The following is a 16,490-nucleotide window of genomic DNA, read 5'->3' as shown; positions in this document are numbered from 1 at the left end:
TCCATAGATGCTGCCTCACCCGCTGAGTTTCTCCAGCATTTTTGTCTACCTTCACAATAAAGTAACATATACGTTTTCAACCAGGGTGAGCGATCCCAGTCAAATCAAAGGTAGACAAAAAATGCTGGAGAAACTCAGCGGGTGAGGCAGCATCTACGGAGCGAAGGAAATAGGCGACGTTTCGGGCCGAGACCCTTCTTCAGACTAATGTCGCAAATCAATGTTTGAGTTCCTTGTATTGAAACAGTATTTGCAGGGTGTTATTTTATTCAATGTCTTCTGGTGATTTGAAACCTTGCCTGACATTTAATAAAAGCTTGTGAGGAAATGTGGGAACGTGGTTCCTGCCAATTTTCGTTAATACGCAGTCTGTCACTTGTAATCTTTCAGCTTATTTCAGAAGGGTTTTATGAATGACAAATATTACTACACGGGTTCATGGCAATTGCAGCAAATCGGTCTGCATTGAAATGTTCATAAGTTTAAATTAAGCTTAAATATAATAAAGTCCTTTTAAATGAATTTGTGTCCTTCAAGTCTCCAGGAAACATCGATGTGGTGATTCATCCTAATACAATCACGAGACTCCCCAAAGAGAACCGTCTGGTCAAAGCTGGATCTTAATTAAACTATGTCAGCGGTATGGAGGGGATTTACCCACAATTCGCTGCCTGTCTGCCAAGGGCACAGAGCCTCCCGCAATCTTCCATTGTATGTTTTGTTTCGTTTAGTTTAGAGATACAGCGCGGAAACAGGCCGACCGAGTCCGCTCTGACCAGCGATCCCCGCACATTAATACTATCCCACACACGCCAGGGACAATTCACATTTACACCAAGCCAATTAACCAACAAACCTGTACGTCTTTGGAGTGCGGGAGGAAACCAAAGATCTCGGAGAAAACCCACGGGAAGAACGTACAAACTCCGTATAGACAGCGCCCGTAGTTGGGATCGAACCCGGGTCTCGCCTCAGGCGCTGCAAGTGCTATAAGGCAGCAACTCTACCGCTGTGCCACCGTGACGCCCATCTCTGGCGCATGTACGAATGCATGACACACTGAGGGTGGGTCTCGACCCGAAACGTCACCCATTCCATCTCCCCGCACATGCTGTCTCACCCGCTGAGTTACTCCAGCTCTCTGTGTCTATCTTCGGTTTAAACCAGTGCCTGCAGTCCCTTCCTATGCATGACCCACTTGTACACTTAATACAATTATGATCGACACCTGCAGGGGATGTACAAGGCCCCATATAAACACAAGACTCTCTTTACCCAACAATGCTTCATCCTACCTGATATACCTTCAGGGTTAAGAATAGTCTATGTTCAGGCTAACCTGCTGGGCTAACATATGTTCCACCAATAGGTCATGCAGCCTTATGGTCCCAAACACTTCCATTGTATTATATCTATCTATCTATCTATCTATCTATCTATCTATCTATCTATCTATCTATCTAGCTATCTATCTATCTATCTATCTATCTATCTATCTATCTATCTATCTATCTATCTATCTATCTATCTATCTATCTATCTATCTATCTATCTATCTATCTATCTCCCCCTCTCTCCCTCTCCCTCTCCCTCTCTCCCTCTCCCTCTCCCTCCCCCTCTCTTCCCCCCCCTCCCCCCTCCCCCTCCTTTCTCCCCCCCCCCCTTTCTCCCCCCTTTCTCCTCCCCTTTCTCCCCCCCTTTCTCCCCTTTCTCCCCCCTCTCCTCTCCCCCATCTCCCCTTCTCCCTCCCTCCCTCCCCTCCTCCCCCTCTCCTCTCCCCTCCACCCTCACCCTCTACCTCTCCCTCCCCCTCTCCCTCTACCTCTACCTCTCTCTCTCCCTCTCCCTCTCCCCCCTCTCCCCCCTCTCCCTCTCCCCCCCCTCCCCCCCACTCCCCCCATCTCTCCCCCTCCTCTCTCCCTCCCTCCCTCTCTCTCTCCCTCCTCTGTCTCTCCCTCTCCCTCCCTCCTCCCCCCTCTCTCCCCCTCCCCCCTCCCTCTCCCTGTCCCCCTCCCTCCCCTCCCCCCCCTCCCCCTCTCTCTCCCCTCCCTCCCTCCCTTTCCCCCTCTCCTCCTCTCTCCTTCTCTCCCTCTCCATCTTGTCCTTCAATATCCCAACCCTTCATTTCCATGATAGAACTGCAGGCCATCGGTGTCCCTGCGTTTCCGAGACCTCATCCCAGCTGGGAATTCTCAATACAAATCGTCGATGGCATTCAAAAGGAATGGACAGAGTCTCTTGCCCAGAGTAGGTGAATCGAGGACCAGAGGACATAGGTTTGGACCAGAGGTTTAAGGTGAAAGGGAAAAGATTGAATTGGAATCTTTCACACAAAGGGTGGTGGGTGCATGGAACAAGCTGCCAGAGGAGGTAGTTGAGGCTGGGACTATCCCAACATTTACGAAACTGTTAGACAGGTACATGGATAGGACAGGAGGAATATGGAGCAAATGTTAGCAGGTGGGACTAGTGTAGCTGGGACATGGTGACCGGTGTGGGCAAGTTGGGCCGAAGGGCCTGTTTAAGATTAAAAGCAAAACAAAATGAATCTAGTTTCTTCCCGATTTAGAAAGCGGGCAGCTTTGAGAATGAACATATGTATGAAGCAGGTGTACTGGGTTTTTTTGTGATGCTTGCGAGTATAGCTGAGTGACTGGAGGTAGCAGATGCCTTTCTCAGGAAAGAGAAACCAGTATCAGTATGATATCATCAGCAGGGTTGACCTGATGTAGGCACAGAATGCTGGAGTAACTCAGCGGGACAGGCAGCATCTCTGGAGAGAAGGAATGGGTGACGTTTCTGGGTCGACACCCTTCTTCAGGAAAGGAAAACGAGAGACATAGACAGTAATGTAGAGAGATATAGAACAAATGAATGAAAGATATGCAAAAAAGAAAAAGAAACAGGCCGTTGTTTGCTGTTTGCTAGGTGAGAACGAGAAGCTGGTGCAACTTGGGTACGTGGAGGGATGGAGAGAGGGGGAATGCAGGGATTATTTGAAATTAGAGTCATCAATGGTCATTGTAAGCTGCCCAAGCAAAATATGAGTTACTTCAGCATTTTGTGTCTTTTGTTTGAACCAGCATCTGCAGTTCCGACCTACACTGAGGTGAGAAAAAACCTTTTCACCCAGAGAGTTGTGAATTTGTGGAATTCCCTGCCACAGAGGGCAGTGGAGGCCAAGTCACTGGATGGATTTAAGAGAGATTTAGATAGAGCTCTAGGGGATAGTGGAGTCAAGGGATATGGGGAGAAGGCAGGCACGGGTTATTGATAGGGGACGATCAGCCATGATCGCGACGAATGGCGGTGCCGGGCCAAATGGATCCTCCTGCACCTATTTTCTATGTTTCTATGTCACAAGCAAGATTGATCTGTCTTTCCCCAGCTCCAGGCTGCAGGAATGATACATGCAACTCAGTCCACCAGGGCAGCGCTCCGTGATGTAGCCTTGTTGTCAGCACTTTCACCTTTGACGTGGAAGGTCGTGAGTTCAAGTCCAGACCCTGGTCTTAATGTTTCACCCACTTCTGAACTTTGCTCCCTGTAGCAATGAGCAATAATGTTTTCCACACTTTTGTAAAAACCTGATGAGATTATTTTAATTACAACCATGACAGGTTGAGACAGGATACACAGAGGGGGCCCATTTCCATTAGTGAGTGGATCAAGGAGTCAGGGGCACATGGGGCACATCTGGGGCAAAAGAGCTATTGGTAATAAGGGTCTCGACCTGAAACATCATCCATTCCTTCTCTCCAGAGATACTGCCTGAGTTACTCCAGCATTTTGTGTCTATTATTGGTGCTGGGTTATTAGTATCAAGTGGTCTGGGATACAGTGAGAAGCTTTGTACAATGGAGGAAAAATCTTTCCATGCAGTGAATGGCTCCGAACAGCACAACACAATGGGGATAAATGGATATGGATCAGGCGCAGGCAGATGAGATTAGTTCATCTTGACCCTCCATTGTCAGAGTGAGGCCCAGCGCAAATTGAGAGTCGGGAGAAAGGGAAATGAGAGATATATACATGGGACATTGGACACATGGATGAAAGATATGCAAAAAAGCAAGGATAATCAAGGTGGAGCCCACAATGGTCCATTGTTGGCCGTGGGCCAGGTGATAATGAGTTATAGGGACAGTGAAGCCCAGCAGGACGACAGTGAAACTAGTACGATGACTAGAGTGGGGGAGTGATGGAGAGAGAGGAGAAGCAAGGGTTACACCTCTCAATGTTGGAAACAAATAACTTACTTAATGTTTTATTGCACCTTTACATCTGGCAGTCACAACGGGTGCTTTTAGAAGTGATCTGTTAACTTTGTTTAGTTTCATTTAGAAACATAGAAAATAAGCGAAGGCGTAGGCCATTCGGCGCTTCAAGCCAGCACCGCCATTCAATATGATCATGGCTAGTGTAGTTTAGAGATACAGCATGGAAACAGGCCCACCGAGTCCGCACTGACCAGCGATCCACACTGTCCCTAGTGCCTCAAAAAGGCTGGCAGCATCATCAAGGACCCACACCATCCTGGCCACTCACTCATCTCCCCGCTACCTTCAGGTAGAAGGTACAGGAGCCTGAAGACTGCAACGTCCAGGTTCAGGAATAGCTACTTCCCCACAGCCATCAGGCTATTAAACTCACCTCAAACAAAACTCTGATCATGAATAGCCCATTGCACTTTACCTGTTTATTTATGTGTGTGTGTATATATATTCAATGGTATATGGACACACTGATCTGTTCTGTATTTATTTATTCATGCCTACTATATTCTGTTGTGCTGAAGCAAAGCAAGAATTACATTGTCCTATCTGGGACACATGACAACAAACTCTCTTGAATCTTGAATCTTGTGTGTGGGATAGCATTAGTGTGTGGGGACTGCTGGTCAGTACGGACTCGATGGGCCGGAGGGCCTGTTTCCGCGCTGTATCTCTAAACTAAAAATGTAACCTTACAGTCTTATTCCACCTGCAAGTCGGACCAACAAGAGCATAGCATTACTCACTCAAGCGTCCAGTAAGAACAATGTCTCCTTTTGCTTCTATTGACATTAATTGTCCGTTGTTGAATTAAACATTCATTAGCTTTTAAAATTCCTGCTGGTGTGTGGAGCGTGGCGCCCTCATCAAACGAGATGCCAGTGGAAAGTTTGTTCCCATGGTGAATGTTTGTTCCCATTAACTACATAGACTATTATTGTTATTATTGCACTGTTATAGTTGTTGTGTGTGTGTATACGTACGTATGTGTGCCTGTGTGTGTGTGTGTATATATATATATAATAATAATAATAATAATAATAAATTTTATTTATGGGCGCCTTTCAAGAGTCTCAAGGACACCTTACAAAAATTTAGCAAGTAGAGGAAAAACATGTAAGCGGAATGAAATAAATAGTAGAGACATGACTAGTACACAAATTAAAGACAGAATTCAATTCAAAACACAATATGAGGCAATTCAAGCACAGATGAAAAGGGAGGGGGACGTGGGGCTAAGGATAGGCAGAGGTGAAGAGACGGGTATATATATATATATATATATGTAAGTAAAGTAAGTAAGTAAGTTTATTGGCCAAGTATTCACAAACAAGGAATATATACACATATTTAAGAAAAACACATATTTAAACACTGTGTATTCTGTATATACGTACTCACAAACACACACACACACACACTATATAACCATATAACAATTACAGCACGGAAACAGGCCATCTCGGCCCTTCAAGTCCGTGCCGAACACTTATTTTCCCCTAGTCCCATCTACCTGCGCTCAGACCATAACCCTCCATTCCTTTCCCATCCATATACCTATCCAATTTATTTTTAAATGATAAAACCGAACCTGCCTCCACCGCTTCCTCTGGAAGCTCATTCCACACAGCCACCACTCTCTGAGTAAAGAAGTTCCCCCTCATGCTACCCCTAAACGTTTGTCCCTTAATTCTCAAGTCATGTGCTCTTGTTTGAATCTTCCCTACTCTCAATGGAAAAAGCTTATCCACGTCAACTCTGTCTATCCCTCTCATCATTTTAAAAGACCTCTATTAAGTCCCCCCTTAACCTTCTGCGCTCCAAAGAATAAAGACCTACACACACGCGCACACACACACACACCACGCACACACACACACACACACACACTCACACTCCCACACACACACACACACACACACACACACTCACACTCACACACACACTCACACTCCCCCACACACACACACACACACACACACACACACACACACACACACACACACACACACACACACACACACACACTCACACTCACACTCACTCACACCTCACACACACACACACACACACACACACACACACACACACACACACACACACACACTCCCACACTCTCCCACACACACCACACACACACACACACTCACCCCACACACACACACTCCCACACACACACCCACACACACACACACACACACACACACACACACACACACACACACACACACACTCACACACTCACACTCACACACACACACACACACACACACACACACACACACACACACACACACACACACACACACACACACACACACACACTCCCACACACACACCACGCACATACACACACACACACACACACACACACACACACACACACACACACACACACACACACACTCACACACACACACACACACACACACACACACACACACACACACACACACACACACACACACACACACACACACACACACACACACACACACACACACACACACACACAACTCATTTACCATATTGTAACAGTTTACATATTCTGTTGTGCTGCTGCAAGTAAGGATTTAATTGTTCTACCTGGGACATATGATAATAAAACACTTGACTCTCTGGACTTTTGTAAAGGCCCTAGTTAACTGTAGTCCTGTATTGAGCTCTGCTCCACTGCTGTTGCATCAGGCGTTGCTAAGCAGAGGTTGTGTTGTAGTGACTGACTGAGGTGAAGAGAATAAAGGCATTGTTGTGGGGTGAGATGATCGCCACAAGCATGGAAGGCAGCCCAGTGCTCTGGAGAGCAGCGGACTGCCTGGTACAGCACGGCTGGGCAAGGCAGCCCGGTGCACTGAGGAGTCAATTTGCCATCGATTTTCCGACACCAACATTTCCCAAAGCATAGAGGCCTTGAGATGCGGTTGGGTTAGTGGACTCTCGGCTTTGTGTAGGCAACTCCAGAATGCCGACTGTTGCTATTGGGAACACAGTTGTTGATCGCAGCAGTAACCACGTGAAAGCAACTTGGCAACCTTTCAGACGAATAGACAAGAGAATACAAGCCGGTTGTTTGCTGTGCATTTCGTGAGAGGGACGGGCTTTGTGACCAGCTGGCTGGCGTTGGACGTTTAGCTTTAGGAGCAAGCTGGTTTTGACTCATAAGGCGCCAAATGGCTGCTTACTACCGACCCCACACAGCGAATGTGAGTATATGGGTCCACATGGACTGTGTCCTCTTCGGCTCGGATATCCATTGCCTTGCAAAATGTTTCAGTGAACTTGGAGATAACTTATCCAGAATAACTTAGGTCATCTAAGACTGAGGTGAGAAAAAAACTTTTGAGTTGTGAGTTTGTGGAATTCCCTGCCACAGAGGGCAGTGGAGGCCAAGTCACTGGATGGATTTAAGAGAGAGTTAGATAGAGCTCTAGGGGGCTAGTGGAGTCTAGGGATATGGGGAGAAGGCAGGCGCGGGTTATTGATAAGGGGACGATCAGCCATGATCACAATGAATGGCGGTGCTGGCTCGAAGGGCCGAATGGCCTCCTCCTGCGCCTATTTTCTATGTTTCTATGTTTTCTAAACCATTCATGATTAGCAACTCCATGTTCCATTATAGTCCTTCATTATGAATAACCTGTAAAGGTATTGTATTCAAGATAGAGTTACGCCCCTTTCCTACTTAGGAAACCTGAACAGAAACCTCTGGAGACTTTGCGCCCCACCCAAGGTTTCCGTGCGGTTCCCGGAGGTTGCAGGTTGGTTGCCGGAGGTTGCATGTAGTGGAAGCAGGTAGGGAGACTGACAAAAACCTCCGGGAACCGCACGGAAACCTTGGGTGGGGCGCAGAGTCTCCAGAGGTTTCCGATCAGGATTCCTATGTGGGACAGGGGCATTAGATATAGGTCTTCGGATTAACAGGATCAAGCGATATGGGGAACAAGCAGGAACGGGGTACTGATTCTGGATGATCAGCCATGATCATATTGAATGGTGGTGAAGGGCCGAATGGCCTACTCCAACTATGTTTCTGTCACACTAGTCCCACCGGCCTGCGTTTGGTCCATATCCCTCCCGATGGTAAGACATACTGTAAGGAAACTAAAGGGGTTTTATAACAATCGAGTATTTCATGTCCACTATACCGATTACTTTTCAGAGGTAAATGCTTCATTTTGTCTGACCGACTTTCCCGTTTCTTTTCCAGCTTCTGAAGGAGAGAGTGAATTTTCCGCCTTATGATGCGCTGGCACAAGTACTCCCAGAATATGACTACCTCTTCCGTGCCACAAGTCCAAAGGAAAGTCCGAAGATGGCAACGAGGAGCCACCAGTCACCAGTCAGAGCTCCTGAACCACTTCAGACCCAAGACCCTGTTTTGTTCTCTCCGAAAAGGTGGGGTTTTAATAATAATAATAATAATAATTGTATTTATAGAGCACTTTAAAAGCAAACATAGCTGCAACAAAATGCTGTACATCACTAGTCATTGACAAAAAAGTTAATACACACCAAAAATAACAATCAAAAGAAATAGTAGGAAAAGACATGTAAAATAAAGAAACATCAAAAACACCACAAACAGAAGCAAAGCCTCAGGCATGGTCAAAAGCCAGGGAGTACAAATGTGTTTTAACACTGGATTTGAAGATGGACAATGAGGGGGCCTGTCTGATGTGCAACGGCAGGGTTGTCCAACGCATGTCCAGTGCGCGCGGGTCCATGGCGGCATGGTGGTGCAGCTGGTAGACCCGGGTTCGATCCTGACCACGGGTGCTGTCTATGTGGAGTTTGCATGTTCTCCCTGTGACCGCGTGGGTTTCCTCCAGGTGCCCCGGTTTCTTCCGACATCCCAAAGACGTGCAGGTTTGTAGGTTATTTGACCACTGTGATTAAAAAAAACTCCATCTTTGTAGTCTGATCACCTACAAGGTTTGGTGGAGAATCTTCCAGTGTATTGCATCATATGTTGGCCATATTGGGAGATGCCTTCATCGGTATAATCCAGGCTCCTGTTCCTCTCTCTGAGTTCCTTCCACCCGGTGGTGGGATCTGCTTCATCCAGGGTTGCCAACTGTTCCGTATTAGCCGGGACATCCCGTATATTGGGCTAAACTGGTTTGTCCCGTACAGGACCGCCCTTGTCCCGTATTTGACCGCTGCTACTCGGGTCGAGGGGACTGTCGGGTCGAAGTAGTGCAGCCCATGGAGTGCAGCACCAGCAGCAGCAGCGTCTCGCCCGTGGCCCCGTCGGTCGTTCGGCAGCCCTGCCAGCTGTCCGATCTTCGGACCTTCGCTATTACGCCCACACCACCACCACTAATTACTCCTTCTCACGGCCGATCAACAAATCCAGTGTTAAAACACATTTGTACTCCCTGGCTTTTGACCATGCCTGAGGCTTTGCTTCTGTTTGTGGTGTTTTTGATGTTTCTTTATTTTACATGTCTTTTCCTACTATTTCTTTTGATTGTTATTTTTGGTATGTATTAACTTTTTTTGTCAATGATTAGTGATGTACAGCACTTTGTTGCAGCTATGTTTGTTTTTAAAGTGCTCTATAAATAAAATTATTATTATTATTATTATTATGAGTTGGACGGGGCGCCGGACTTAGCGCGCGATGTCCAGAACTCCTCAGCTGTCCCGCCGGCTGGACTATGTGTGTGCAGACCAGCACCCGGGGCCAACTCATCATTCACCCACCCAGCCACGGCCGAGTCGGTCAACGAATTTTGACTTTTTGTCCCTTATTTGCGAGTGGGAACGCTGGCGAACCTTGGCCGCACCTGTCCTTGATCGTGTTGCCATTGGAAAGAAGGGGTTGCTACAGACTTGACTCAAAGCAGTTCCGAGATTTGAATCTCTTTCTTGTTCTGCAGGGTGGCCGTGACTGAGGACAACGTTGGAAACAATGAAGTCGTTCACCACGAAGGCCAGGTGAGTGTGCCTGCGCAAGGTCATCCCCTCTGTAGGGAAGATAGCATTGAGCTGGAGAGAGTGCAGAAAAAAGCTCACAAGATACTTCCACTATTCAAGGGACTGACATAGGGTGAGGTTGAATGAGCTAGGATTTTATTCTATGGAATGTAACATGCTGAGGGATGGCTTTACGGAGGAACTGCAGATGCAGAGAGAGTTATGTACAGGTCTTACGGCTAACGGAACCAAGGGATATGGGGAGGAAGCAGAAACTGGGTACTGATTCTGAATGATCGGCCATGATCATTTTTCACACAGAGAGTGGTGAATCTGTGGACTTCTCTGCCACAGAAGGTAGTTGAGGCCACAGTTCATTGGCTATATTTAAGAGGGAGTTGGTTGTGGCCCTTGTGGCTAAAGGGATCAGGGGGTATGGAGAGAAGGCAGGTTTGGGATACTGAGTTGGATGATCAGCCATGATCATATTGAATGGCGGTGCAGGCTTGAAGGGCCGAATGGCCTCCTCCTGCACCTGTTTTCTATGTTTCTATGATCATATTGAATGGCAGTGCTGGCTTGATGGGCCGAATGGCCTCCTCCTGCACCTGTTTTCTATGTTTCTATGATCATATTGAATGGCAGTGCCGGCTCGAAGGGCCGAATGGCCTACTCCTGCACCTATTTTCTATGTTTCTATGATCATATTGAATGGCAGTGCTGGCTCGAAGGGCCGAATGGCCTACTCCTGCACCTATTTTCTATGTGTCTATGCGGGTTTACACCAAAGATAGTCACAAAATGCTGCAGTCTGAAGAAGGGTCTCGACCCGAAACATCACCCATTCCTTCTATCCAGAGATGCTGCCTGTCCCGCTGAGTTACTCCAGCATTTTCTCTCTCTCTTCGATGATTTTATGGAGGTGTATAGAATCAAGAGGGGCACAGATAGGTTGAATACAGGTACCTTGTCATTCACAAGGTAGGTGATTCAAGAATTAAATGGCATAGATTTAAACTCAGAGTGTGGCACGATGGCACAGCGGAGGAGATGCTGCCTTAGTGCCTTCAGCGCCAGAGACAAGGGTTCATAGAAACATAGAAAATAGGTGCAGGAGTAGGCCATTCGGCCCTTCCAGCCTGCACCGCCATTCAATATGATCATGGCTGATCATCCAACTCAGTATCCCATCCCTGCCTTCTCTCCATACCCCCTGATCCCTTTAGCCACAAGGGCCACATCTAACTCCCTCTTAAATATAGCCAATGAACTGTGGCCTCAACTACATTCTGTGGCAGAGAATTCCAGGGTTCGATCCCGATTACGGGTGCTGCCTGCACGGAGTTTGCACGTTCTCCCCGTGACCTGCGTGGGTTTTCGTCCGAGATCTTCGGTTTCCTCCCACACGCCATAGACGTGCAGGTTTGTAGGTTAATTGGCTTGGTGTAAGTGTAAAACTGTCCCTAGGGTGTGTAGGATGGTGTTAATGTGCTGGGATCGCTGGTCGATGCGGACTCGGTGGGCCAAAGGGTCTTTTTCCCCCCACTGTATCACTAAACTAAGTGAAACAACCCGACTGTGACCATTTGAAACCTCCTCCTGTTACAGCGGGCAGCTCCAGGCAGCTGACACTGTGAGGGAAAGAGACACTCTCTCTGCAAATGTCGAACCCTTACCCACCCCGTTCTCTCAGAGTAAACGAGGTACAAGATTTATCTCTATTCTGTCCCAGAGAATTGGTTTAATTAGTTCAATTCATTAATATCAATGTAAACTTAATTTGATTGCCAATCATGGGAATTAATAGCTGAACATGCACTTAGGGGGTTCTTTAATAGAGCACTATGCTCATTTAACCCTCTTAGAGTGGTTGGTGAACAGCATAAAAGGCTGGAGATAACACATGGGATATTAAGCAAAATTGACAGGATATTCCATTAACCTATAATTTGATCTATTAGTTGTACATATATAATGTTCTATATATATTTTTTTGTTGTATAGAAACATAGAAACATAGAAATTAGGTGCAGGAGTAGGCCATTCGGCCCTTCGAGCCTGCACCGCCATTCAATATGATCATGGCTGATCATCCAACTCACTATCCCGTAGGTTACACAAAAAAGCTGGAGAAACTCAGCGGGTGCAGCAGCATCTATGGAGCGAAGGAAATAGGCAACGTTTCGGGTCGAAAACCCTTCTTCAGACTCAGAGCAATCTTCCTGCATCTAGCTCAGTATCCTGTACCTGCCTTCTCTCCATACCCTCTGATCCCCTTGGCCACAAGGGCCACATCTAACTCTCTCTTAAATATAGCCAATTAACTGTGGCCTCGACTACCCTCTGTGGCAGAGAGTTCCAGAGATTCACCACTCTCTGTGTGAAAAAAGTTCTTCTCATCTCGGTTTTAAAGGATTTCCCCCTTATCCTTAAGCTGTGACCCCTTTGTCCTGGACTTCCCCAACATCGGGAGCAATCTTCCTGCATCTAGCCTGTCCAACTGCTTAAGAATTTTGTAAGTTTCTATAAGATCCCCTCTCAATCTCCTAAATTCTAGCGAGAACAAGTCGAGTCTATCCAGTCTTTCTTCATATGAAAGACCTGACATCCCAGGAATCAGTCTGGTGAACCTTCTCTGTACTCCCTCTATGGCAATAATGTCTTTCCTCAGATTTGGAGACCAAAACTGTACGCAATACTCCAGGTGTGGTCTCACCAAGACCCTGTACAACTGCAGTAGAACCTCCCTGCTCATATACGTATATATTGTATGTTGTACAAATATCAGAAAAAGGTTGTTCAGGACATCATTTTGGTTTAGTTCAAGAGATACAGCGCGGAAACAGGCCCTTCGGCCCACCGAGTCCATGATCCCGCACATTAATACTATCCTACACACACTAGGGACAATTTACATTTACACCAAGCCAAATAACCCACAACCCTGTGGGTCTATGGAGTGTTGGAGGAAACCGAAGATCTCGGAGAAAACCCACGCAGGTCACGGGGAGAACGTGCAAACTCCGCACAGACAGCGCCCGTAGTCGGGATCGAACCTGGGTCGCTAGTGCTGTAAGGCAGCAACTCTACCGCTGTGCCACTGTGCTGCTCAACTGAAGAAGGGTCCCGTCCCGAAACGTCATCTTTCCCCGTTCTCTGGTGATGCCGTCAGGCCCCCTATGTGTTACTCCAGCACTCTGTGCTGTTTTCTGCAAACCAGCACCTGCAGTTACTTGTGTACTCCGAACTACTCCGAGGTTTTGCGACCCATAAGATTGTAAAGAGCTTAATAGAAAATAGGTGCAGGAGTAGGCCATTTGGCCCATCGAGCCAGCACCGCCATTCAATGTGATCATGGCTGATCATCCCCAATCAGTACCCTGTTCTGAAGAAGCGTTTCGGCCCGAAACGTTGCCTATCTCCTTCGCTCCATAGATGCTGCTGCACCCGTTGAGTTTCTCCAGCATTTTTGTGTACCCCCGTTCCTGCCTTCTCCCCATATCCCCTGACTCCGCTATTTTTAAGAGCCCTATCTAGCTTGCTCTTGGAAGCATCCAGAGAACCTGCCTCCACCGCCCTCTGAGGCAGAGAATTCCGCAGACTAACCGCTCTCTGTGTGAGAAAAAGTGTTTCCTCGTCTCCGTTCTAAATGGCTTACCCCTTATTCTTAAACTGTGTGTGGCCCCTGGTCCTGGACTTCCCCAACACCGGGAAGAAGGGTTTCGGCCCGAAACGTTGCCTATCTCCTTCGCTCCATAGATGCTGCTGCACCCGCTGAGTTTCTCCAGCTTTTTTGTGTAACCTTCGATTCTCCAGCATCTGCAGTTCCTTCTTAAACACCGGGAACATGTTTCCTGCCTCTAAGCTCAAAGGCTTTCAAATCGCAGAGGGGTAGTGTCGATGTAAATCCATCCTCCAATGTATACAACCTGCGGGATACATTCCCGAGGGACATTTAGTCTTCCGTTCATTAGCTCAGTGTTGCAGTTGTGTACATAAGCAGCTGCCTGTTGTACAGGTGGAGAGAGACGTTGATATGGCAATGATGTGTGATAATATCATGTACCTCATTTCCTGCTCTGATGTCTGTGTTCTCGGCAATTCACGCAGTTTTATGACAAGCTGACAGCTTAATTTTATTATTCCAGCCTCACTGAAACCATTTCAACGTACCTCGACTCCATTAAAGCCCCTGTCCCACTTAGGAGACCTGTACAGCAACCTCTGGAGACCTTGCCCGCCACCCAAGGTTTCCATGAGGTCTCAGGAGGTTTTGGGCACTCTCCCTAATGGTTGAAAGTGGTTTCCGCGTGGGTCGAGGCTTCATCTAGGTTGCTGCTATTTTTTCATCACCGGCCTCGACTAAAAATAGGTTGCCGTTTTAAAAATCGATCATTTGTTACTTGCAGGCCTCGTCGAACCCGGTTTTCTTCACAGTTGAGGAAGGTTTTCAACATGTGTGTGGGAGGTGGTAGGAGGTTGCAGGTCACCTCGACCTGGATTTTTTTTTGGGTGGTGGGCAAAGTCACCAGAGGTTGCTGTTTAGGTCTCCTAAGTGGGACAGGGGCATTACTCTTCTCCTCTTCCCAGAGACCTGTCTTTCCCATTTTTTAATTTCAGTTTTCCACTGCTTGCACTTCTCGTAATTTCCAGCCCCCGTGACGTTCCCACCGCGCCGGCGGTCCCGGGTCCGAGCGAGAGCGTATCTCCACCAAAGACCCAGACCTCCATCTGTGCTCTTGTGCTCACCCGACTGATCTTCACTCCTGATACCAGATAATTGAATGCAGACCGAGCATCGCATCGCATCACCTCCTCTTCATGCGTGGCAGCTGAGACTAACTGATGGACTGCTCGGACATCGGGAACAAAGAGCCCGCGCATAATGTAACGAGGACGGAGAGCCTTAAGTGAATTTAATGTCCTAATCCAATCTCAGAGTTATGATGATATTGGTAAACCAAAGGAGACTGCCTTTGATGATTTATGCTGTCATTTGAGCGCCTTGATTAGATCATCAACTCATAATTCATTTTGAGATAATCACCAGGGACAAGGTTGTCCTGTCTAGTTTTGTTTGAAGCCGGATATTCTCCCGTGGTGTTGCTTATGGCCTTTTCGGTGGGTTTAGAGCACGTGCTCTTAAAATCACCTTGCACACAATCCCTGCGTGGATGGGAAATAAGGGCCATTTAGGGACTGGATTCACTGCCATCAACCTGCCGAAGTCCGTGAGAGGGGATCTTATAGAAACTTACAAAATTCTTAAGGGGTTGGACAGGCTAGATGCAGGAAGATTGTTCCCGATGTTTGGGGAAGTCCAGGACAAGGGGTCACAGCTTAAGGATAAAGGGGAAATCCTTTAAAACCGAGATGAGAAGAACTTTTTTCACACAGAGAGTGGTGAATCTCTGGAACTCTCTGCCACAGAGGGTAGTTGAGGGCCAGTTCATTGGCTATATTTAAGAGGGAGTTAGATGTGGCCCTTGTGGCTAAGGGGATCAGGGGGTATGGAGAGAAGGCAGGTACGGGATACTGAGTTGGATGATCAGCCATGATCATATTGAATGGCGGTGCAGGCTCGAAGGGCCGAATGGCCTACTCCTGCACCTAATTTCTATGTTTCTGTTTCTATGTCCATCAATGGTCTCTCTGGTAGAAGCCAGGGAATAGCCTGATGTTAGAAGAATGGAAAGTGTTAGAATCCATCACTGAGAAAGTTAGAAAATGGTCATCGCCTTGTGCAGAGAGGCACAAAACGCTGGAGCAATTCAGCCGGACAGGCAGCATCTTTGGAGAGAAGGAACGGGTGATGTTTCAGATGCAGGGTCTCGACCCGAAACGTCATCCAGAGATGCTGCCGGTCCCGCCGAGTTCCTCCAGCACTTTGTTCAACATCAACCGACTCCAACTGGTCCAGAACGCAGCCGCCCCAACTCATCACCCACACCAAATCCTGGCATCACATCACTCCAGTCCTCAAACAACTTCACTGGCTTCCCATCTCCCACCGGATCATCTACAAAATCCTGGTCCTCACCTACAAAGCCCTCCACTATCTGCCCCCCCCTTATCTCACTGACCTCCTCTCCCCCTACCAACCCTCACGGTCCCTCAGATCCATTTCAGCCGGTCTCCTCTCCATTCTGAAATCTAACCTCTGCACATTTGGGGACAGAGCCTTCTCCAGGGCAGCTCCCAGGCTCTGGAACTCCCTCCCACAATTGATCCGAACTTCTGAGTCCCTCACCATCTTCCAGTCCCGCCTCAAGACCCATCTCTTCACCTCTGCATACC

At 47.5% G+C, this 16,490-nt stretch overlaps 1 protein-coding gene across 1 annotated transcript in view; it reads left to right on the top strand.

Moving 5' to 3' along the window:
* Positions 1–14,327, top strand: part of LOC129713599 (coiled-coil domain-containing protein 33-like) — a 52,703-nt gene extending 38,376 nt beyond the window's left edge. Inside the window, exons 7-9 of the mRNA XM_055662787.1 lie at positions 8,482–8,669; positions 10,157–10,214; positions 14,304–14,327. Of these exons, the coding sequence (XP_055518762.1) occupies positions 8,482–8,669; positions 10,157–10,214; positions 14,304–14,327 (270 nt within the window). The remainder of the gene's footprint in view (positions 1–8,481; positions 8,670–10,156; positions 10,215–14,303) is intronic.
* The last annotated feature ends 2,163 nt before the right edge of the window (positions 14,328–16,490 follow it).

This window comes from Leucoraja erinacea, chromosome 36, assembly GCF_028641065.1.
Source record: "Leucoraja erinacea ecotype New England chromosome 36, Leri_hhj_1, whole genome shotgun sequence".
Taxonomy (NCBI): Eukaryota; Metazoa; Chordata; class Chondrichthyes; order Rajiformes; family Rajidae; genus Leucoraja; species Leucoraja erinaceus.
Note: the sequence above shows the minus strand (reverse complement) of the source record. Positions and strands in the feature narration are given on the sequence as shown.